This window comes from Polyodon spathula, chromosome 21 (assembly GCF_017654505.1).
Source record: "Polyodon spathula isolate WHYD16114869_AA chromosome 21, ASM1765450v1, whole genome shotgun sequence".
NCBI lineage: Eukaryota > Metazoa > Chordata > Actinopteri > Acipenseriformes > Polyodontidae > Polyodon > Polyodon spathula.
This window is the reverse complement of record NC_054554.1, coordinates 69,605-95,708: the sequence shown is the minus strand read 5'-3', so window position 1 is coordinate 95,708 and position 26,104 is coordinate 69,605. Positions and strand designations below refer to the sequence as shown.

Here is a 26,104-nt window from a genome sequence, read left to right as displayed (position 1 = left end):
GCCAGGAAAATATAGCACATGAACAAAACCCTTACAGACATCTCTCCAGCACTGCAAGAAGAAAACAAGCGGCCGACTGAACAAAACCAGCCTTGTAAAAAACTGTTTGGAAATTCTTAGAATGTAATGAGGTTAAACATGCTGCACTGCCAAAGCAAGCTTTACTAACATTTTCACTGTGTCAGAGATCTGCCCTGTAAATACACATCCACCTCATAACTGGGGTAGGCCAGCCTTTAAACTCTACTCCCCAGCCACGAAACCTGTTCCTGCCTCAATACAAAAAGGCTGGAGGCTGAAAGAAAGCCAAAGTGAAGTGTGAGGACTGGCTGAGGATTTCCTCCCATCTCTGCAAGGCTCGCTGTCACTGTGTCAGTTTATTATTTTAGAGGCCTGTGCCCTCAGTCAGGCTCAGCAATAAGCTGTAAAAACAATGTGGTCAGAGAATAACCACCGGTGAGACAGGCAGAGGGGTTCGTCTCTAATGAAAGGTGTTTCTGATCTCCAGCTAGAAACACAGGGAGCTCTCCCTGTCAGTGACAACGAGACAGGCAAATGGGTTTGCCCCTAATCAAAGGTGTTTCAAATCACCAGGTGCTGAGACAGACTTGTTTAACTATTGCTTTTGGACCCGGCTAGCACTAGTAATTCAGGTTTTAATTGTGGACCATGTTTTTGATATGAACAATTCTGGTTCTGTATGAAGTAGTCCACTCCCCTTCTGGCTCATTGGGGCCCCTGAGGCTACCTGGGTGAAACTGTGGTGGGATTGCCTTCCCTGGTCTGTGCAGCGACTTTGCTTTATCCCTGTTCTGAAGCAAGCAGGATTTCCCCTGGATTTAGAGAAGCCGACTCATTGTTGCCACACATTCCAATGCAATTGATCCCTCTCAGTGAAGACAGGTTCTCAATCAGTGCTCAGCCCACAAGATCACACTGAATACAGCTCCACCAGAAGAGCACACTGAATACAGCTCCACCAGAAGAGCACATTGAATAGAGCTCCACCAGAAGAGCTAGATGAATAGAGCTCCACCAGAAGAGCTAGATGAATAGAGCTCCACCAGGAGATCACATTGAATAGAGCTCCACCAGAAGAGCACACTGAATAGAGCTCCACCAGGAGATCACATTGAATAGAGCTCCACCAGAAGAGCACACTGAATAGAGCTCCACAAGAAGAGCACACTGAATAGAGCTCCACCAGAAGAGCACATTGAATAGAGCTCTACAAGAAGAGCACATTGAATAGAGCTCCACCAGAAGAGCACACTGAATAGAGCTCCACCAGAAGAGCACATTGAATAGAGCTCCACCAGAAGAGCACATTGAATAGAGCTCTACAAGAAGAGCACACTGAATAGAGCTCCACCAGAAGAGCACACTGAATAGAGCTCCACAAGAAGAGCACACTGAATAGAGCTCCACCAGAAGAGCACACTGAATAGAGCTCCACAAGAAGAGCACACTGAATAGAGCTCCACCAGAAGAGCACACTGAATAGAGCTCCACAAGAAGAGCACACTGAATAGAGCTCCACCAGAAGAGCACACTGAATAGAGCACAAGAAGCTAGAGGACTACCTGACTCGATTTTCAAACCACACTTTACCCTTTTTCATTTTATTGCCTCACTGATGAAACAGAGCCATTCATGCTGACAAAGAGGGCTACGCAAGAATCTTAATAATGTGCAGGGACTCAATGAAATGTGAACACGGTTCATGTAAGACTCCTGCTTGCTCAGCAGTAAGGAATCAGACTGACACACAGAGCAAACTAAATGAGCAAAATGCTTTTCTCAAACTTCCTACCAACTCCCTATTTACCTGCATCTCGAAGATGGGCGGGCCCAGGATGTCTTTGAGCATGTGCCGGTCCATTACGATAGGCACCTCCGGAGGCAGGGCCAGGTCAGCTGTGCTAATGAGGGGGTTCCAGGACCTTCTCCCTACTTCCTGAAGAGATAGAGCAGAGCCATTAGAGCCAGCTGGAGCCTCGCAGCTGAACCCCAATCCCAAATCCAACCCCAACCCCCCCCACCCCCACCCCCAACCCCCCCAACCAACCCTTCCAGGACCTTCTCCCTCCTCCCTGCAGAGACACAAAAGAGCTGATAGAGCAAGCTGGAGCCTCACAGCTCAACAATGAATCCTAACCCCAACCCCATCCCCAACCCTTCCAGGACCTTCTCCCTCCTTCCAGCAGAGACAGAGCAGAGCTGATAGAGCAAGCTGGAGCTGCACAGCTCAACAGAGAAGGGAATTTCTGCCAGAAAGAAAACTGCTGAAATCACTGAGAGGCTGAGGAGCAGCAATTACCACCATCAAATTCATGAACCATGTCTGTATGAGATTTAACATCAACAATGGATTTGAATGGGCGTGTCCGAAACATGAGATCACTATTAGAACCTGTTCACTCATTAAGAAATTTTAATGTGTGTGTATATATATATATATATATATATATATATATATATATATATATATATATATATATATATATATGATAAGTCTTATGGACGCTTCAGTGTATCGAGTTCATATTCTGCTGGTGTGATTGTCAGCTTTGCTATGGTGATATTTGGACCCTTTCCTGTACCAGGGACCTTCACACATTTAAAATACAAGGCTTACATTAGCCTACGATTTGATTCTGTTCCCTCATCACATGGCGACTCTCTGATCTAATTGGGGTAATGTTGTCAGCTTGCATTGCTGACACAGGGGAATATAACCTGTGGTAGGAGAACGGGCTAATTAAATTACATGAGCAATAGAACAAATGGGAGATACTCCTGTACACAGCTCACACTTCAATTTGGTACAAGTCCTAAATAACCCTGAGCCAATATCAAGGCTCTGCCTTGGTGGAATAATTCTTGTACTCATCTCCAGTTTTGTCTCAGACGAGTAACTTCACCCCAGGTCAGCTGAGAAGCAGCTGCAAAAGACGAGAAAATCATTAAAACTGAGATCTGATTCTGTGCCTCAGGCTATCTGATAGAAGGCCAGCCACTTGTACCACTGGAAACCATGCAGCTCGACACCTGCACACATATTACTAGTGTGGGATTCATCTGGATATAAACAGAAAGGACCATGCAGCGGTGTGTGTACAGGGTACAGAGAACACTCAAACAATATCCTCTGCAGATATCTCTTTATTTTGTAGACTAGAGCATGCATTACTCTAACCCAAAGCTAGAAATAAAACAACAATAATAACACAATGGCATCTATGTGGCATTTTACACTTGACTGTCAGCTTCAGGTTGCATCCAGCCTCTTGCTACAGCATGTGGTCGCTGCATGTTCTGTTGCTGAACTGGAGAGCTTCCAGCACAGCTGGACCCTTTCAGTGCTGATACCTCAACATTCCAGGCTCTTATCTTTCTTACTGGAGTTTCAGGGAGTATTGAAATGCATGTGTCTTGCTGAGATCTCAGGTAAAGAGAGAGTGAAGCAGATCAATTCATACTCAATGAGGAAGGCACTGGGGAGCACTTGAAATCACCTCTAGGATCTGAACATTTTCTGCACTGACGCACACCGCCGACTGCGGGGAACAGAAGCTGCTACACACCTCCCAAAGTGTAACACTACTGACGCATAACCAGCAGTGTAGCTCAACTCGTGTGCGCATGGTTCAGTGGGGGCTCCACACCTGTGTGCATGGTTCAGTGCTGGTAACTCAAGAACACTTTCCAGACAATGAGATCCAGAACAAGTCCTGGATGGAGGATAGGCCTGGGCAGACGCACAGATCAGGAGTGAAAGCAGAGAAGAGGCGGGGTGCCTAGGGCCGCTTCAAAGCCGTGTTTACACTGGGCCTTGAGCAGCTGAACACATATATATTGCTTCTTTATATTGCTTCTCTGTACTGATCGCTCTGCACAGCAAGAAGGGCAAAGTCCCCAGGACCCAGAGACATGACCTCAGATACTGAAGGGTGTGGCTGTGACATCACTGTAAATGGGGAGAGGTCGTGACCCAGCGGACACTCCCTGCTTTGGTTTGGGCAGCATACTGAACTTCAGTTACCTTCCCTATCAATCAAGAAAATGGTGGAGACTTTCTGCAAACAAGAGAGGACTTCCCCGCTGTGAAATTCCACTGAGCCTTCATTCAAAGGGCTTTCAGTCTTAACATCCTTGTTGCTGTAGAGCTACTCAACGTTGGGTCCCAGTCTTTTTCTTATATTGCATTTACCTCAACTGAAAAAGGGTTGGCGTCATTACAGAAGAGGGTGAGGAGTATTACAGAGAAACATCTTGCAAGATTAAAATGAAGGGCAGCTCAGTGACAGCACACACTGAACCCGTGCCAATTCGGAAACCAGGGCTTGAATCAGGAGTGAGAGGAGGAGCACAGAACTCTGCAGCTCTGCTCCTATTGCAAAGCGCAGCATTGTCGTAAATGTGAGGCACACAGAAACCTGCAATCCTCGTCTGAAGTACATCAGTGAGTGAGATCCTGCAGTGGGTGAGATTCTTTGCAGTTTAAGTATTTTAAACAGTGCACAGCAGGACTAGGTGCACTTCAGCCTTCTAACCAGGGTCTGCTTCACACAAGCAATACTGAAGAGTAGCACTGGACTGAACAGCACTGAGCTCATGCTGCCTGAGCCTGTCCCTTCTTTATATACTGGGGGAAAACTGTTCATGTCATTTCGTACACTTATGCATATGCTGCAGAACTGACAGTACTGATAGAGACCTCATTCAAGCACTTGCTCAGAGCCTAACATGCTCAGCATATCTCAAGTACAGAGCATGTGGATATATAAAAAATAAACAAACACTGCAAGTGAGACATAAACACCGAGTCAGAGACACAACCAATTGTATACCAGCGAGAAACTCCATCTGCACACAAACGCAGTGCTTGTACGAAAACAAGCCCATCATACTTCAGGCAAGTCACAATGCAAGTAACAGCGAGGATTGAACAGAAAGCTCCACCTGCCTCAAAGACTCTGTTGGCACTAAAAGGCAGCCGTTCCTCTGCTGCTGCCTGGACCCCACAAGCACAAAGCCTCTTCACAGCCTCACACTGGCTCTGATCCAGGGGGGTTTATTGACCGAATCCCATCAGGTTTTCCACTGAAGGCACAACCCTTACTTCTACAAAGGCCACTGGACATTTCTTTAACTTTGTGCAGGCACCAGTTTAGTTTCTTGCTCATTTTCTGCATTTTAAGTGACAATCATTCCAGACTTAGTGGAGCACTTGTAAATGTAGCTAATAACTTGTGACTCTCGGGTTGGAGATCAGTTTGGCTGGTGGACTGCTTCACAGCCACTGCAGAACAAACCACAGCATGACCTCAGACACTGGCGGGCATGGCTATGACATCACTCCAGAGCGCAAGGGAGAGGTCGTGACCGGCGGAACTTTCGCCACTCTGATTTGGCTCTATGGATTTAGAAAACTTCCAGAAAATTTAGAAGGCTTTCAGAGCACTGTGAAATTACACAAGCTTCATTAACTGCACACCAGCTCAAAAGCGGCACACAGCGGAAAAGTTATCAACTGTGAACTGTGGCTTTTTTTTTTTTTTTTTGTAAAAATCTAAGAGCTGGCCATATAAAAATTGTGGGAAAGCTTGGGAAGTAAAATGATAAATGTGGGAAAGATTGAGAGGTGGTAGATTAATGGACTGAGAGATGCGTCAGTGCAAGCTGTGTTCAGTGCAAGCTGGAGCAGCATTAAACTATGCAGGCGTGTCTGATCCATATCCTGCTATCCTCACGTGATCTTACACAGCTCAGTTAGCTAACCCTAACCCTCCACTGTGTGCTCTTTACACAGCTCTCTATCAGCTAACCCTAACCCTCCACTGTGTGCTCTTTACACAGCTCTCTGTCAGCTTTCCGTTCCACTGCAGCAGCCACTTCATTCCTCCTCATTATGTGACCTGGTTACCAACTGGATGTAAATAAAGCACAAACATGTTGAAAACAGCGAGAGCATCACAAAGCAAGCTGAGAGAGTTCTACTGAACTCAATGCGACTGCTAATAGGATTTCAAAGAAACACGCGGCAGGGAGAACTTCTTTACACACAGAGCATCAGTACAGAAGCACAGCAGGGTCTCGCTGTTTTGTGAGAAGCAGCATACGGGAGGAGGCTCTGTTAGGAAGAGTTTAACCTGAACCATCTGCTAGAAACAGCAACGACAGCTGTACCGAGTTGGGCAGCACTGCACTGCTCACAAGCTCCCTTAACAGGTCTCTTTGTTGGGGTGTCTAATGTTGTCATTGTAACCTAACAACAGAAAATGTTTACAATGCGCTGAAAAGGGAGATGGTAGTTTTCTTTTTCCAAACAAAGGGCCTGGGGGTGGATCCGCCTCTCCTGATTGGTGCTCTTCAGAGAGCTACGACTGTGCCAGTGAACATGTTCAGCAATCTAATCTCAGCATCAATACCAATAATACTGATCACACCTTCCACAAGTACGCAGCACATGTCACCCGGACTCAAGCACTGAATCTCAGCCTATTTATACTTCACTGAGCCTTTTTAAAGAGCAGTTAACTGCAAACACTGAGCTTAGATACAATTGACATGAGACACCAAGCCAGTTGGGATTTAAAGCTAAAATACAGACAGACATCTGGAGTCTTCACAGACTGATACTTGTCCAGCAGAATGATTTCATTATGATGATTAGACAGGCTTGCAGTGAGGATCCTAACATAGAAACAACACAGCCCTTTGGGATGGAGCTGCAGTCAGAACTGAAAATGCAGCCGTGCTACAGCATGCAGGACACACACAACTTGGAATACTGGAAAGCTGTTTTAAATAGAAAATGCTTCAATAATATTTAATAGTTTGTAAATGAGCTCACTGACTTATTCAGCATTTCTATCGTCTGATATTCCCCTTTCTGTATGGTAGTAATAACATTACTTCAGATGAGTTACGCATGTCAGCTAGGCTCAGACCTGAAACCACTGTATATGCAGCAGATATACTGCATTGCACTGAAGTGTGTGTGTATGTGTGTGTGTGTGTCAGGAAACGCGTCTCAATAAATTCCCCTGCATAAATACACTGAAATACATGAGGAGGAACCCCAGCCAAGCTGCTTATCAAGGGAGGAAGATCAAACGGGTAGAGTTTGTGTTGCTGCAGGACTCTATTAGACCAGCTGGCTTTCCTTCACTTGGTTCACTGCCGTGGACAGTTGGTTGCTCTGTCTTGTGACAACAGTCTTCAATGAATGTGTGGTACTCTGCTATGAAACAACACAATGAAGTTCTGTGTACATCAATGAATCTATACATAGCTGCTCCTCAGTGGTTTAAACCAATGGCCCTTGTGCCAATTTGCTGCATTAGAAGTGTGTCGTCTGAAGCATGTGGTAAAAATGCAGCATAGTTCTGAAGTCTGACATACTTAGCTATAGCATGTATGTACTGTGCTAGAGCATGGATGACACATTTAGCTATAGCATGTACATACTATGCTAGAGCATGGATGACACACTTAGTTATAGCATGTATGCACTGTGCTAGAGCATGGTTTCCATAATGCTTGAGAACACTCCTGTATCTTGTTATCTACACTGTGCAAGTGAGCACACTGGACAGCGATAGAGCGGACAGAGGGAAGCCCTCCCCGGATAGCCTCCGAACTCTGAACCCTGCTGGTTATTGTCACAGAGGTGAGCTGCAGACTAACAGGACCGGCGGACTCCGGAAGATAGAAAATCTAACACACATGAATTGGAGAGACAGAGTCCTGCAATGTGTGCTTGACTTTTCCATTCATACATCTCAGCACACAGCATGAACTGCAGACTGGACAGGCTCCTCCCAGCACACAGCATGCACTACAGACTGGACAGGCTCCTCCCAGCACACGGCATGCACTGCTGACTGGACAGGCTCCTCCCAGCACACAGCATGCACTGCTGACTGGACAGGCTCCTCCCAGCACACAGCATGCACTGCTGACTGGACAGGTTCCTCCCAGCACACAGCATGCACTGCTGACTGGACAGGCTCCTCCCAGCACGCAGCATGCACTGCTGACTGGACAGGCTCCTCCCAGCACACAGCATGCACTGCTGACTGGACAGGTTCCTCCCAGCACCACGCCTACAGCCAGTCCTAGGGTTATTAATAAGGGATGGAATGAAGACTCCTACTGCATAGCTGTTTCACCCATTCCAGGTTTTAGTAGCACAGTGTGTAGGAAGCAAGCTCTTGTATGTCTGATCCATCGTTGTCATTAGTTGTCATTAGTTCCTGTCAGTGGTTCTCAACTCCCTGCGACTCCCTTCCCTACCTGCTGATGATGTTGTTGATGGCTTCCTGTAGGATCTGGATCTGCTGAGGGGTCAGGCCATGCTGTTCCAGCTGTTTGGGGATCAGGTGCCTGTGAGCGATCTCATTCTTCTCCACCTGTGTGTAGCCTGCGCACTGCTTGAGTCAGGAAGGCCGGTTTATTGACTTACTGAATAAAAGACGACAACAAAAGACCCTTCCACAACGTGCAGTTCAGACACTGTTCATTCTAACCTGCTCAATCTACTCTAAATGATCTTTTCTATATTCCATCATTAAGAATATGCTTGATTTGCTCATATCAGTTTCCATTCCAGTAGCTTCCGTGTGCAGCAGCGTGTCACGGCCTGGCTCAGCTCGGCTCCCCTGGCACCTGCAGCACCTCCATCCTGTCCAGCAGAGCCGGCGGGATGGTGGCCGTGGTGTTAGCGGTGGCGATGAAGAGCACCTGGGAGAGGTCAAAGGCCACGTTCAGGTAGCCGTCAGTAAAGCCGTGGTTTTGTTCCGGGTCCAAGACCTGAAATAAAGAACATGTTTAAAGGAAGTTAAAAAAAGCGAAGAGCAGGACTGGCCAGGCAGTCACTCAGCAGCACCCCAGGCTGTCTCTGCAGAGTTTGCTTGGTTTGGGATGTGGTTGTTTGAGTCAGTGCGAGAACGCCTGCAGACAGACAATGCTCACAGTTCTGGTCAGTGAGATGCTGTCTTACTCCACTTCTTTCAGGCACCCTGTGTCACAAATGCAGTAGCATTTCACTATTGCACTATCTGAACAAATGAAGGCTCTTTTTTGTATTCTTTTTGCGGCAGGTTGATTTTTCAAACGGCTGCTTCAAGGGACTTATCCCTGCAAGAAACAGAATCATAAAAACAGGCAGCAGCCCATAGCCCAGGGCCAAAGCACTTCCATTACTGCCCCCTCTGCCTGCCCCACACGACTGGGGCATTGCACTTTCTGTTGCTTTGTTCACAGGCTTGCAGCCAAGAGATGGTTCACCTGCATGGAGGAGGGTTCACAAGCTCTTGCTTGCAGCCAATTGGCTACTTGCCATAATGACAGATGATGCCATTATTCCTAGAAAGGTTTATTGAAGACACTTTTGGGAGCTGCTGCCTGGAAACCTGGGGCACCACAGGCAAAGGAGATACACCCTTAACAAGATACCTGCTGTTTCCCAGTGGGCACAGCAAACACCTGGCTTACACCACAGGAATGCACTGGACTTCTTGTTTAGTCCCGTTTCTTCTGATAAAGAGGACACCAAGCACACACCTTCTTTAAGCTTTGCTTTCATGCAAACAGCAACACAACAAGTGTAAGCACCCCGATCCTGGCCAGGCCCAGTTTCAAAGCTACTTCGCTGAACGAGAACTTGCTTTTGAGTGTTACTGATCCTCCTCCAAAACAACACACCACAAAGAGACGAAAGAATGCAAACAACTGACATCATGGTCTGGGTTTCATCAGATTGCTGAAAAGATAAAAGCACGCGTGAAGGAGTTATGGTTACTGCTGCCGTTCTCACTTAATCAATCTCAGTAAGTGTGCGTGTTTATTAAACACAAAGACAAGCTACAAGTAACCTCTTTCCAAAGCAAGGTGAAAATCATTGTTTTCCATGTTTGGGTAAACTGTTTTACAACACGGAGGCGTAAGGCAGTTTATCTCATTATCTAGATGTAAAAGATGTTTAATCTACTGAACAAACCCTTGGAGAACTGCAATCACGTTAGCAGATCATGTTAACAGAAAGAACCAAACTGATACACAATGGAGGGCTCTGAGGTCCTGCAGTAACAACTGGCTGGCTGGCATGGGGGTCTGGATATTTACGATTAAATATGTCCCCAAAACATCCTGCTGGAAATATCTCCACCCCTTCTTAATTTAGTTACAAAACGCACAGCTTCCAGTTAATAGCTCCTGGCTAGCCCACGCTGAGGAACTGTGATTGTGAGCAGAGGCAGCAAACACAGGGCTCTCTGTCACAGTATTTTACAACCAGCGAGGCCAGTGCCAAGCCCAAAGAGGTCCACAGAACCCTCCTCTCCTTCAGTGCAGCACCAGCTGGTTCTTTCGTTGTTGTAAATGATCTCTCGGATGTGAGAGGGAGCGCTTATTGAAAGCATTTCTTTATTACAGGGTTGCTCTTCCAGGGGGGCTATGGAAATTGAGAATCCCATTTCCTGTTTTAATGGCTTTTAATAACACAAGGCAATGAGTGGAGGACTGAAGGAGCGCTGCAGGGCTGATGCACTGTCGGCTCTGCTGGTTTGTATATTTCCTTACTGGACTGAAGGAGCGCTGCAGGGCTGATGCACTGTCGGCTCTGCTGGTTTGTGTATTTCATTACTGGACTGAAGGAGCGCTGCAGGGCTGATGCACTGTCGGCTCTGCTGGTTTGTGTATTTCATTACTGGACTGAAGGAGCGCTGCAGGGCTGATGCACTGTCGGCTCTGCTGGTTTGTGTATTTCATTACTGGACTGAAGGAGCGCTGCAGGGCTGATGCACTGTCGACTCTGCTGGTTTGTGTATTTCATTACTGGACTGAAGGAGCGCTGCAGGGCTGATGCACTGTCGACTCTGCTGGTTTGTGTGTCTCATTACTGGCTCTTTCCACCACTGCAAAATCACAGTGCAGTTTCATTGTGGTCAGTGTTAGCATTCCACCCCCACAACAGCTTTCCAATGTTGCAGCTGGGGAGAGGCTGGCCTGAACGTGTCCCTAATTCAATGACTCCAAATCAATGACAAAAAATAACAACGATTCTTTAGTTCAGCAGCCCACAGTCCCCGTGGTGTCAAAGCTTCAGAACAGTCCATGATGAACAGGGGGGGTGCTGATACTCACACTCGGAATTGCCTTTAAAAAGCATTTATCTGCGTGTAAAAAATACATCCACTTGTTTATTGATTTCGAAACCAGAAAAGCTGACCCTCCCCTTTACAATGGAGTACACTCAATGGCAACTAGCTTCTGCATTAAGCGTTTTAAAAGACATCTGGAAGAGAATTTTCCTCTCATCCAGGGTGCTGACATTTTTACTGCTGTTCCCAAACCACATTCTTACTTCACGGTCCCCAGCCCAGCTAACATGAGCATGAGCTCTGTGTAACTCTGCAGCTCCAGTCAGGGGAGCACTACAGACTGCAGGAGAGGCGTGCTCTGCTAAGCTCTGTGTAACTCTGCAGCTCCAGTCAGGGGAGCACTACAGACTGCAGGAGAGCCGTGCTCCGCTGAGCTCTGTGTAACTCTGCAGCTCCAGTCAGGGGAGTGCTACAGACTGCAGGAGAGGCGTGCTCCGCTGAGCTCTGTGTAACTCTGCAGCTCCAGTCAGGGGAGTGCTACAGACTGCAGGAGAGGCGTGCTCTGCTGAGCTCTGTGTAACTCTGCAGCTCCAGTCAGGGGAGTGCTACAGACTGCAGGAGAGGCGTGCTCTGCTGAGCTCTGTGTAACTCTGCAGCTCCAGTCAGGGGAGTGCTACAGACTGCAGGAGAGGCGTGCTCTGCTGAGCTCTGTGTAACTCTGCAGCTCCAGTCAGGGGAGAGCTACAGACTGCAGGAGAGGCGTGCTCTGCTGAGTTCTGTGTAACTCTGCAGCTCCAGTCAGGGGAGAGCTACAGACTGCAGGAGAGGCGTGCTCTGCTGAGCTCTGTGTAACTCTGCAGCGCACGATAAGTGTTGCCATGCATCATTGTTCACTGCATGAAGCCAGAGTGGTCCTTCACTCTTATCTCAGGTATCTCGGAGAAGTCTGCTTTCCCCTGACTCATCACAGCACCTGATCTTGGTAAACACAGCTAATCTATAGTCAATAACAACAGTCAACTTAAACTGCCTAAAGGTTCAGAGTTAATCTGCCAAGAAATCCTTTGCTTTTCACCTACGTGATCCCAGGAATCAAGCTTAACGAAGTCATGCGCTGGTTTTGTGCAGGCCTGTCACTATTGTGTGTGCTGTAACCTCGGTGTACCCTTCCTGAATTCACACAGGAAACCCTTGCAAACAAGGCCTCTCAGTGCCAAGATAAACAGATGAAATGTAAAGTTGAATGATTTACATATTAGAAGCAACACAGCAGACCTTCCCTCTCTCATCTCCTTCAAACAGGACACATTCTACAAGTTATAAAAACACACAGGCAAACAGATCAAAGACAAACCAGACAGCTTCAATTTCTCATTTTCATGGCTTACCTGTATAAGGCAGTCAATGTTTGATATTTTGCAGAGGTAATATAAAAAAAAGAACAAGCCCATTCAGGTTTCAATAGCAAAAGGATGGCTTCTGGCACCAGTAATTGAAATGGGGCTGATTGTTTTCTTATCCTTTTGAAATGGAAGTGATGTCCAGTAACAACCTTAGTGTGTGTAGATGATGTGGTTGAAGTATATACATGCTGTAGTGATGGGAGGCTCACACTGTGGAGTTCTAGTTCAATGATTTAAACAGAGTCTCCTCTGAACTATATGAATCCTGTAACAACATCACTGAATGCACAGGGCAGTGAGAGGCCCAGGCCAGAGCCTCTGTACTCACATCATTAAAGCAGAAGCCTAGGAGCTGATGAACCCTGTGACTAAAGCACAGTGTGTTGTTAACATCTCAAAAAAGAACATGGGAAACAGCAAGACCCAGCTCTAAACAGGCTAGATACACAAGCACAGAGAACCAGACAGACACTGTGCATTACGCTGCAGGAATAACACCTGCACGCCTCAATAACCCAACCCAGGGCAGTGATGTTTAGAGGGCAGCCCAGTGCTAGTAACTGGCCAAGAGAGGTGAAGGACAGCCTTTCTGCTGATGTGTTAAGTGGATAAACTGGTACGAGTGGTTAAATCAAGTAACCCCCAAAACGATGTAACAATGAGCACACCAGGACACACCCCCTCGGACCTACCTCCAATAAGCATGCCAGGCCACGCCCCCTCGGACCTACCTTCAATGAACACGCCAGGCCACGCCTCCTCGGACCTACCTCCAATGAGCACACCAGGCCACGCCTCCTCGGACCTACCTCCAATGAGCACACCAGGCCACGCCTCCTCGGACCTACCTCCAATGAGCACACCAGGCCACGCCTCCTCGGACCTACCTCCAATGAGCATGCCAGGCCACACCTCCTCAGACCTACCTCCAATAAAGCAGCTGTGGGGTCCACTTCGTCTAGCAGGAAGACAGGCTTGGCGACGCCCACCTTCAGGCCGTTGAGGATGCAGCTGGGCATGATGCCCACATAGGTGTGCCTGAGAGATGAAAACGCAGAAATAAACAAAGAGGACTAGCCAAGCGCCCGGCAGCAGCAGGAGTAATGTCTGTTAGTTATCAGTGACCCAGACGTTTCTGATCTGTATTAGCGTGCACTCACACACACATCATTCAAAATGCTGGGAAGTAATTTAAAAAGTGTGCTCTACACATGTCCACAAGAACAGCACTCCAGCGACACAACTACCTCTTAGTAAGGCTGTTCATCCCTCCCCAGTCAGCCCTGCAGCAGTGGCACAGGCAGGATGCCAGATTTCTCTGAGAGAGGCAGTAAATCCTTCATAAGGCTGTGCAAAGCATTCAGTAATATGATATGCCAGCCCATGCACTACACTGTGTGCGCAACACAGCAAGTTAAAGGCAGCAATCCATGATGAGGTATTACTGCTTAAGGATTCCCACTCCTCTTAACAGTTGGGAATACAAGGGACTAGCAAATCTCATCTCTACAGAAACTGTACAGTAATCTTTCTATATAGAGTAAAGTGAAGGGACATCTCAGCTAGTTATTTGGAGGTTGTTGTGTTTGCATGCTTGCTCATTCAAGCTAACCATTGAGCTAAATGCTGCAGAGTTCCTCTCATTTAATGAAGACTCTACTGAAGCTGCTGGCTAGTTACAGGCGCTGCATGCTCTGGTGATCGTAGCGAGACAAATGCTTCGCTGTCCATTTGAACAAACAGCAGGCCTGCTCACTTGTTTCTTTGCTTTTTAATAGTATTTGCATTTCAAATCACCATTATCCTCTGGTGCTGTAACAAATACAGGAGGAGAAGGACAGGATGTTTACAGCTTTTCTCGTTCTCTTTCTCCATGCGGTTGCCATAGCAGCAGGACATCCCATGCTATTTGGATTCCTGCTGGTTTCCAAGTAAACTCAGCTTCCTCCTGAATTTGCCTGGGAGGAGCGCCTCAGTCTCTGTGATTCCCAGTGCTGCTCCCCAGGGTGCTGGAAACAATCCCACGATGAGACAGCCCTGAACAATACATGCAGGTGCTCTGTTCATTATTTTAACTAGACTGAATCATTAAGGCTTGGATGTTACAGTGCGATGCAACAGTTTACCAAGGCAATCGCACAGTGGCCTTCTTTAACAAAGCCTTCTTCACTGCGAGCAGCGCCGGACTCTGGAGGCTGCAGTTCCCTGTGCTGTAACTGTGTCCTCGGACGTCAGATTGGTCACAGACTCCCCCCAGAGCGATCCTGTGGAACTCCCTGCCCAGCGTCTTGGCGATGGAGTGGCGATGGTCTTGCCCACACCAGGGGGCCCCACGAAGCACAGGATGGGCTCCTGCAGGGGAAACCAACGGGATTTCAACATGAGTGAATCCTTTACAAGTCAGCAAGCAGTGCCATTGGGTCTGTAATGTCCTGAGCTCAGACACGAGATCTGTGTTTAGCATCTCCTCTAAATCACTGTGCTGGGGCACTGGCTCAGAGCTCTGGGCTTGGCTACACTGTTTCACAACTGCCATGCAAGTAGTGCAGATGGGATGTGAAGTTAGGTCACAGGGGCGTGTGTGTGTGTGTGTGTGTGTGTGTGTGTATAATTTTATATATATATATATATATAAAAGGGTATTTGCTTTTATATAAAGCCTTGTTGGGAAATGATAGGAATGAAGCTGTCTGATGTCCATTTTCCATCTCAGTGACAAGCTGAAGACAATCTCACTCAAACAGCCTTACCTTTCCTTCACAGGATCACATTATGCAGGCAGCTTTGATGCACTTGAAAAAATAAATCCAGATAAAAAGAGGATTAGTTTGTCTTCAGACTGTCACTAAAGGAAGGCGTGGCCTGCAACCATGCTGCAGGAATCATCAAGTCTCCTTGGTGTTCCTTCACAATGAATGTGAAAGCAGATGCAGACGGATTTGTTTGCATTCTGTATGCGCCAGTAACACGTCTGTGCAACAGCCGGTATTCGGGCGGAGGAACAGAGCAACGATGTGGTTTCCTTTCTTTAAAAGTGCTGCAGCTAACAATGCAAAGAATAAAATCCCTCGTCTGTCAGAGCAAGTCAAATACAACGAGGTGGCAATGGAGTTGGTAGGCCAAACAATCTCTTACTGCCCCCCAGTGCAGGCTGAGACCGCTATAGCAATATCTAGGCAAGATCCTATCTTTGGATGCTCCTGTCCATGCACAGAGCTTGCAGTGCGGACTCGTCTGACACTCATACCTGTGATGCTTTTATTCCAGGACAGATCCACCATGAGCTCCAGGTAGTTCCTGGTGAGGGCATACTCCAGTATGGACTGAGGCATCTTCTTCAATCTACCAGGAGCACACACACACACACACACACACACACACACACAGGTGAGTCTCTTTATTCAGCCTCCCAGGAGCACACACAGGTGCATCTCTTTATGTTATGCTGTGCCAACCCTGTGGAGAGAGTTTGGACATTTACTGCCAGCCACCTGCATCGCGACACCTGTTGGTGCCAACCTTGGGGAGTGACAGTGATTTAATCCAGTGATGGGCAAGTTTTTCTACGGTAATAACACTAATTAATTAAGCTATTTGTATTATTAATATTTCTATGCATTCCTGACCATGACCACTAATTTAAATTGTTGATTTATGAAGTTTCTTACAGAATTTCTTAACATCAAGGGAAGTAATGTTAAAACTGTACAATGCACTAGTAAGACCTCATCTTGAATATTGTGTTCAGTTCTGGTCACCTCGCTATAAAAAAGATATTGCTGCTCTAGAAAGAGTGCAAAGAAGAGTGACCAGAATTATTCCGGGCTTAAAAGGCATGTCATATGCAGCCAGGCTAAAACAATTGAATCTGTTCAGTCTTGAACAAAGAAGACTACACGGTGACCTAATTCAAGCATTCAGAATTCTAAAAGGTATTGACAATGTCGACCCAAGGGACTTTTTTGACCTGAAAAAAGAAACAAGGACCAGGGATCACAAATGGAGATTAGACAAAGGGGCATTCAGAACAGAAAATAGGAGGCACTTTTTTACACAGAGAATTGTGAGGGTCTGGAATCAACTCCCCAGTAATGTTGTTGAAGCTGACACCCTGGGATCCTTCAAGAAGCTGCTTGATGAGATTCTGGGATCAATAAGCTACTAACAACCAAACGAGCAAGATGAGCCGAATGGCTTCCTCTCGTTTGTAAACTTTCTTATGTTCTTATGTTCTTAACAACAAAAAATACTGCGTTCTGAATCATTGCATGCTGGGTGAGTGAATCTCACCGATAGGTGTTCTTTCATGTCCGGGTCACGGGTGCAATGGGTTGTGTAAATATAATTTCCTGTAAGTTCTGTTGTTAAAATGTTTAACCCACTGTAAACCACAAAGTACAGGTGATATTTTAATAACCCACCATCCCACTTCGGGGTTACTTAAATACCTGTGCCTACCAATACACTACCACTAACACATCTGGAAAGTATTGTTCTAGAAAGTGCTAGACAATAAAAGGACAGGACTTCATGTCGGTGTTTGCTTTCGCGTTACCTGTGCAATGCGGGCAGCTCGTCCGTGTCGTGCTCGGGGTCCCAGGTATTGGGGATCACTCCAATTATGGTGCTTTTCAAGGAGTAGCCGACCTATGACCAGCTGCATGTTTCTGCAGGTATCCACGCTGAGACGCATTGTACAGCCTGGCAGCAGGACCCCTTCGTGGGTGAGTAACAGAGGCAGCCTGCTCGGGATGCGAGTACCAGTCTTAGCAGACATGACTGCAGTTTATATTCAATAAAATCGGCCAGACACCTCTATTCACTTCGCTTTACTTCTGTTACGCGTCCCAGACTGATGTCAACAAGCAGACTCCCACCAAAGAACGTAGCCGTGGCCAAAATTCAATCTTTTCACACGGTCAAAAATTAAAACGGCGTGCAGTTCAAGACAAAACCAGTTTTTTTCTTGTGACGAATTTGTATAATTTATTAAGGCTTTGATTCATTCGTATAGTTTTTATATAGGTATGTGAATATAGAGCTGTTTGCTGTTTTTAAATTCTCTGTACTTCTCTCTCCAGATTACAAATGAAAGCAGTAAACAGACAAGTGTCTGGGGGACAGTAAATATGAAACCAGAAGCTTGATTGTATTGTTGCAGATTGTCATGCGTGTGAATCATTATTGACAATAAACACACAACATTGTTTATCAAGCTTTTTACTGTAGTTTCTCAACGGTATTACACTGTTGAGATATCCATGTGCAGAACACAGTACCCAGCAGTCGATTCAGAGATCCTCATACTCTAATGACGTACCTTTCAATGTTAATAATACATGACATAGATATATACTTGAGTAGTTCTAGTAGTGATTGGAAACCAGGAGTAAAATATGCATACATTACAAAAGACCAGTTAGTATACATCCCTTATACTTGATGCCTCTGTGGATACTGGCTAGTGAAATATTCAAAATGACACGTGACCAAACATTAGCATGGATGCTGGTAGACCTGTACAATAATTTAGCAATCCTCATACTGCACAGGTCCTGTGCTTTACCAGCAATTACACAAACCATACTCTGACAACCTTTCTCCAAATCACAAGAACATGTGTCTTACATCTAATCTTTTTTTTTTATATAGCATCTTTCATAGTGGACCACCATCACAAACCACTTTAAAAAATACAAGACTAGGGTGTGTGAACTATGCATCAGCTGCAGAATCACTTACAACAATGTCTCACCTGAAAGACAGCACAAGAAGGTTCACTGACTTGCTCAGGGTCATACAGAAAGTCAGTGGCTGAGCTGGGATTTGAACCAGGGAACTCCTGGTTATAAGGTTGTTTTTTTAACTACTGGACCACACAGCCTTATATAGTTTAAGAAATCCTGGTATATTAGTAACATACATTTCAAAGGTGTGTGTAGATTGATGCTTTAAGTCCAATTAGAAAACAAAATGCATTGATTGCATCATATCTCTAGAGTCTGACCATGTAAAAAAAACAAAAAAAAAACAAACACCTTACAATGCTGTCAGTCTTCAGTTCTCATGCTCCACAATTCAATTGCATTTCAATGTGGAATATATTTGTATTTTGGTATTTACACAATCATGAAATGCTGTACAATGCAGCATCATAATTACTCGTAATTTTAACATAATGAATTATATGTTTCTTCGTTATGGTATATAAAGCATACACTATTTACATGTGCACCTGCTGGTGTTTTTAAATCAAACAAAAAAACAAACAAACATTTTTGCCACAAATGCACAATATGATATACACAAAAACTAATAATAATGTTACAATATAATAATACAAAGCAGGGTTAATTAAACTAAAAACCAAAAATGACCCAAAAGTAAAGCAATGCAGTGGTGGTTTTTAGTGGCTTGGTTTCTGGCAGAGACACAAATACAGGATAGTAAAAGCATTCTGTCTTCAGCGGGCAGACGTCTGTCTTCTTCCATTCCAGTCACCTGCAGGAGAGAGAGCACAGTGTCTCAGTGCAGCTTTGTGCTTATTGGCATCATGGTTCAAGTGCTGCACAGTCCTCTCTGGAACACAGTGTCCAGCTGTGTGGGATCCAGCCGGCTCTCAGTCTTGATTTAGGCATGTTTCCATGGTGCGGCACACAGCAGCCATCACCTTTACACTGCTAATACCACCTCCTGCCTGACATTCCCAGACTCCCAGGGACTGCTGAGGGTCAACACACACACACAAAGTAACAGTGACACACACACAATTCAACATGTTACAGCAGAACCAAAACAAGTACACACATTTCCAAATGTGAAATGACAGATTTCTGGTAAAGAGCTTGAAAGACTATCACCTTGTCTTGTTTGACCACACAGCCACACAATAAACACAAAGGAGCCACTCACACTCAAAGAGCAGCTTCATGGTCTTGCAGCAGTTATCAAGGAGTGCTTTCGGCTTCACCTTCTTCCACAGTGCTGGCTCTCCATCTATCAGGGCATTGTAGATTTCCTGGAGCAGTTCAGGAAATACCCATTCCTGGAAACAAAGACAAAAAAAAATCAGTCTGTTTAAATTCACCAAACTCCCTCTCTCTACAGTCTAACACAGAGACTCAAGATCCCTCTATCTACAGTCTAGACAAGTCTGTATGTCATGACCCTCCCTCTAGAATCCAAGGACACATTGAAATGATTCAGAAAAAAACATGTTTTCTACAAATGATGTTTATCATCCTGATAACATTTCCCAGGAACACTAACGATAAACTAAACCACCACTGGCTGATTAATACCGGAGTGCAGAAGCAGATTGTGAACTCCACTCCTGAGTGCCAAAGAGCAACACAGAACCGTGGGAGGAAGGGCTCGCAGTCCCCCGTGCTGCACGCACCTCAGACTGAGGGAAATGCATTTCAATTAATTTCAACAGGCCTTCGAGGTCTGAGATGTAGCGCCGGGAGGGGTGCTGCTCTGGAAGCACCATCCGGATCTTCTTCACAACCTCTTTGTTGATGTATAGCCATATTCTGTGGAGGCTGCCCGCAATGTCTTCCTCCCCTCTGCTCTTCAGCGATGCCTGCAGAACACAGGGCAGCTTCTGAATCAATGTGCTCATTGTATAGAATGTATGATTTTCCACGCCTCTATAACTAAAAGCAGGAATTTATATTCAACGGGGGCGTGTAAACACACTCAGCAAAACATTCACTAGGCATACTGCTGTGTAAGACTATTGTATAATCTTTATTAAAGTGTATACTGCACAATAAAGGGTTTATATCAAACTCACAAGATTGGAGGATGTGTGTATCAATTTCTGTCTTTTCTTGTGTGTGAGGAGTGAGTACAGTTTTGTCTATTCTGAGCTTACTATCGGGGTCATGGGATAAACAGAAACAGAATCTCGCAGAAACCCACAGCACTGGCGAAAACTTATCCTGCAAGAACGAAAACAACTGGAGTCATGCCATCCAGTCTTCTGCTCTCACAGAATATTATCTGCTTAATAATAGCATATAATAGAGCTACACATGCAGAAATGAATTAAACTACTTATTAACAAGCACAGATGGAAATTATTTGTATTTGAAATGCTGTGCACATCTTGTGCTTGAGGGATGAAACTCTCTTGTGTCCATCCTACTGAGACTGGAGCTCTGCTGTTTGTGTTCTAAAACTGCATTAAACTAGACCTTATTTTTACTACCTTTACACATTAGTGGTGTGTGTTTTTCTTAGTGTGCTGCAAACACAGTCTATAGTGGTGCCTGCATAGATACCATTGCCATTCAATGAGCTTATTGACGGTAGACGAAGCTGCACAAATGTCACATAGTGTGAACACAAACTCATAGGCAATCTGGTGATGTCATATAGTGGGAACACAAACTCACAGGCAATCTGGTGATGTCATATAGTGGGAACACAAACTCACAGGCAATCTGGTGATGTCATATAGTGGGAACACAAACTCACAGACAATCTGGTGATGTCACATAGTGTGAACACAAACTCATAGGCAATCTGGTGATGTCATAAAGTGGGAACACAAACTCAAAGGCAATCTGGTGATGTCATATAGTGGGAACACAAACTCGCAGGCAATCTGGTGATGTCATATAGTGGGAACACAAACTCACAGACAATCTGGTGATGTTCGATATTCTCAAGACCTCCTCGTGATGGACAAGGATGGTATAATTGATGGGAAAATTGTGTTTCTGTTTAGAAAACAAAGGTAAAGAGGTCAAATGTATTGGACATTTCATTGTAACCATTTCTTGTAATAAATACATTTTCTGTTAAGATTTCACACTGCAGCTGGTAACATGATTTAATGTGCTTGAGGCTGCGTGTGATCGAACCACTTCATCTCAACAGGGGTGTGCAATAAATACATGAAAAATAAATAATAAAAAAGTTAAACAGCGCTAAAGCTATTACACAGTTTGGGACAGATTTAAAAAAAAAAAAAAAATCAAAGAGATTTGGATAAATGTCCTCACTTTTGAGTTCCCAGTCCACTTTGAAATGCTATAGTGTTTAAACGAAATGTACAATGTGTCATCATTGTTTGAGAACCTGTCAGTGAACTTACTGTGAACTGGAGCCTGTTACTGTATCTCAGCTCACTCTCCAGGGGGTACAGATATCTACACATGTCCTTCGATGACATCGCCAGCAGAGGCAGCACTGAGAGTACTCCTGCAGAGGCATCAGGGAACTCGAGAATCAGCGACAGCTTGTTGCAGCCTACCCTTCACTAATGCAGCTTCCTTTACTAATGCAGCTTCCTGTTACAGAATAACAGAATAATGCTGCAAAGTCTTAAATAATGTAACACCCTGAATCTTCACAACAAATCTCATAACACACAGACAGCCTCTGCAGTAAAAATACTTGCCTTCACATACAGCACAAAGGAAACCAAGCCACACTGGCATAAACATCAACACACTACAGACAGAACAAGACTGTGTCAAACCAGGGACACTGCTAGCAAGAGACAGGCTGTATTTAACTGTGTCAAACCAGGGACACTGCTAGCAAGAGACAGGCTGTATTTAACTGTGTCAAACCAGGGACACTGCTAGCAAGAGACAGGCTGTATTTAACTGTTAAGCTAGAGACAGGCAGGCTTTGTCAGCAGCTCTGATCCAGCGTGGGTTTAGCTTGCTCTTTTCTAGTGGTCTTTGAGATCAAAGCAGAGGCACAAACACCAAGGAGCTGTCATTTCAAAGCAGGGCAGGATGTGTTTTTTTATCCCAAGGCCACTACCAATTAGAAGTGCCTAAGAAAATAGGATATTGTTAGTCATGTGATTTGTCCAAACAACTAAACCCCTTCAGCAAAAGAGAACTTCTACGTATCGCTCATAGAAAAACACCACTATGTACAACAGAGCCTTGTACATGGGACTTTTCCTTCAGTGCACTCACCAGTGATCAATGTGAAGAATGCCCATGGTTTGCTTTTTGGCTGCATGGTTCCTCCAGGGAAGCCTGTCCAGGGAACTCCTGAGCTGCAGCTAGGACAGTCCAGACACAGGGTTACATTCAGCATGGCTCCGCTTCTGTTCAACTGTATTTCTATCACAACACTGCCAGTGCAGCTGGCCTTAATAGAAACGCTATAGGAGTGACAGGACAGTTACAGAGCTGGGCTTACTCCAAGCGCAATGTAGCATCGCAGTGTCACACACGATACCATGAAACACAATGTAGCTTTGCAGTGTCAAATATACACCTTGAATCTCGTTCTTCCAAAACACAGCGACACAGATAAATCAAATAAATCCACAAATTAAGACAACCAGAACTGTTAATCCGAACGTTTCGCTATGCCGCCAGCTTCTACAAAGGTAAATGAAAGCTTTTAACAAATCGTATGGCATATAATAAGCGCAGAAAATCTGTCTTTGGGTGTGACAGCGAATGTTTGTACCTTCGTCATCTTGTAACACTGTAGAAGACAGTTGAAACATGTTGAAACATGTGTTACCATTTCATGACTTTTGTGTCCGAAGCAGTAAATAACTGCAGAACTTAGCTAAAAAAAATAGCTAGCTGTTAGGCTATAAACCAAACAAACATTTTGTAGACAGCCGTTTCATATTCTTTATCAATATATTCTGCATCAGTCAATTCTCCATCAATGTAAATGCTGTCCGTGGTCATTTTCTTTTGTTTTACAAAATAAACATTTAATTTATTTTGAAGTAAATTAAACGATGTTTGTGGGATATCAATCAGATAACAAGCTCATTATTATTATAGTCGTCTTAATAGTATTGTTGCAAACTTTAAATAAGCAGTATCTATAAATATAAAACCTTTTTAAACAGCCAGTATCTATAAATATATAACGTGTTTAAATAGCCAGTACCTACAAATATATAACGTGTTTAAATAGCCAGTATCTATAAATATATAATCTGTTTAAATAGCCAGTATCTATAAATATAACGTGTTTAAATAGCCAGTATCTATAAATATATAATCTGTTTAAATAGCCAGTATCTATAAATATAACGTGTTTAAATAGCCAGTATCTATAAATATATAACCTGTTTAAATAGCCAGTATCTATAAATATAAAACGCGTTTCAATATTTACTCCCCGCCGCCGGCACTGCACAGAGATATGCAGAACCTAATAAAGTGTTCAGACTGCATCATCCACAAATAGCATTGCCTTTAAACACGTAGTGAGAGGCGTGAAAGCATGGAGGCAACAGGTTAGGTGAGTTCTAATAGCACACAGAGCGCAATAGAAATGATATTGAAAACGTACTAGCTTTGCTTTGAAATGTAATCCAATGCGCTGCACTGCTGGAATCGCTCCCGATGATTATAGCCCAATACACATTACCCTACACAATCAGCTGTCAGCGCGAAGAGCAGATCATACTCACGCAGTTACGCCGTCTACGGGTATGTCTTTATCATCACCCTGCTGCGAGCAAGTCCTGCAGGGTCGGCCGAAGCGCTGAGTCTGGGAACAACCAGAAGCGAGCTGGAATTCCCCGTCACTCCCGAAGTTGTGGATCCGACAATGGAAGTTCTTAGTCACATGTCTCTCAAACGGGACAAACCGCATTTACTTTCGTTTTCTTGGGCCTTATCGTTGTACTGCACCACAGACACTGCGCACCATTCAATCTATTGCAAGCCAAATTATCATTTAGAGATACATCAAATTGCATTTTAAGATATCTTGAAACACTTCGATATCTGTAAATAATATGCAGATTTCTTTAAATGAATTTGAAATGTCTGTAAATAAACCAGTTGGAAGATATTCTAATTTCATTCTGACATCTCAAATTAATTTACAGATATCTTTAATGTATACCATACTGGCATGGTAAACCAAACTGTAATTTAGAGATCTCTCAGATAGCTTCCCGTTCATCTAGATCTCTCAGATAGCTTCCTGTTCATCTAGATCTCTAAATAACTCACTATTCATATCGATCTCTCTAAATAATCCTGTTTATATAGATCTCTATAAATAACTCACTATTCATATCGATCTCTATAAATAATCCTGTTTATATAGATCTCTATAAATAACTCCCTATTCATATCGATCTCTAAATGACTGTTCATATAGATCTCTCTAAATAACTTGGTTCATAGATATCTCTAAATGACTCCCTGTAATAATGCTTTTTAATGAACTTCCTCTCTATTTGGAGATATCTCTAAACAAACAAAGTTATTCACTGTAAAATTTAAAATAATCTCCAGTCTCCAATACCCGCCAGGTCTGCTGGCAAATATTGTAAATAAATGCTGGAGGCATTTAATTGAAGTTTTATGGTATTCATTTCAACATATCTGTAAATGATTTAGAGATCTCTAAATATTTCAAGGTATCTGAAAATACAATTTGAGATGTATAAATGATTATTTGGCTTGCTATACATTTAAAGCTATCTGGAAATCTTTTTCAGATCTCTAGCTGTATTTAGCCTGCATTGCTCCTCTGCAGATCTGAATGCAGTGTACCGTGTCTTCTTTACTGGGCGGGTCAATTACAGCCAAACCAGAAAGAGCTGCTCTTAAAAGGGAAGTATGAGCAAATGATCATTACTACTGCCTCGGAATTAATCAAAACCCTTGAGCCTGGCATGGTGTGGAGAATACATAAAATAAATACTGGTGTTCAGGTAGGCTCCTCTTCTAATCTTTTGTTGCAAATATCCACTGACTGTGGCTACAGCACAGAGGAGTGGAAAGTAGCAAATATGGAGGCGATTCCATATTATATGAGTGACATGAAAATGGCCCATGGTGTGCCCAGATTAGTGTATTTATGTGAGCAGACTGAGATGGATAAGTACGGGACTTTCCACAGCTGTCCGGCAGGGGATTCTGCAAGATTTGGTTTGAAATTCCAGGAATAAACAAGCTTTTCCAAGATCCCAACATTGTTGTTGTGACGAGTGCCAGCTAAGACAGGGCCCACTTCAAAAGAGAGTTTGTACAGTTTGCTCCCCTGGAAGATGATGTGTTTATACTGAGGTTAGTTCAGGAGATGCAGTGGTTAATTTCAATGGGAAGGAAATAATAAGAGCAATCTGCCTTAAGTGTAAACAGGCAGTAGACTGGAGAGCCATGGAAGCATGGTATACCAGCAGCGTAGGGAGCTCTTTGAGGGAGTTGCAGTACATTACAGGTGTCAACTAGACAAAGATCATTATACCTGTGATGCATGATACTGGATGTCTGGGACCAGGCTTGCTGTTTGAGGGAGAACAGAAAAAGATGGGGTCCCTCTTGACCTGAAGAGCTAGCTTGCTACTAAATAGTTTTTATCATATAGTTGCATACTGCATTTTCTATAATTAAAAATAAACTTATGTTTTCGGTCACTAGCACCAGTTTTTCTCTAGAAAATTAATTCTAGTTGTTTTTTCTTTTAACACCTTGTCAGCAACCAGCAACCCTTCAAGTATTTATAAACTAGGCCAGAGCTAGGGCCTTTATCTAACTAACCATTTTCTCTGACAAATTAACTTATACCCAGTCGGTGTTTTTATCTGTGAAAAGGTCAGGATGTTGTTTGGTCTTGCAG

At 44.3% G+C, this 26,104-nt stretch overlaps 1 protein-coding gene and 1 pseudogene across 1 annotated transcript; both read right to left on the bottom strand.

Moving 5' to 3' along the window:
* Positions 1–8,267: 8,267 nt before the first annotated feature.
* Positions 8,268–18,313, bottom strand: LOC121296664 (annotated as a pseudogene).
* An 11-nt stretch (positions 18,314–18,324) lies between these two features.
* Positions 18,325–24,121, bottom strand: LOC121296663 (interleukin-34-like). Its single transcript, XM_041222431.1, has 7 exons — positions 23,937–24,121; positions 22,462–22,550; positions 21,621–21,727; positions 21,163–21,243; positions 19,914–20,099; positions 19,427–19,559; positions 18,325–19,015 (listed from the first exon to the last, which is right to left on the bottom strand). The coding sequence occupies exons 1-7, from the start codon at positions 24,119–24,121 to the stop codon at positions 18,978–18,980; spliced, it is 819 nt and encodes a 272-aa protein (XP_041078365.1). The 3' UTR covers positions 18,325–18,977.
* Positions 24,122–26,104: the final 1,983 nt, after the last annotated feature.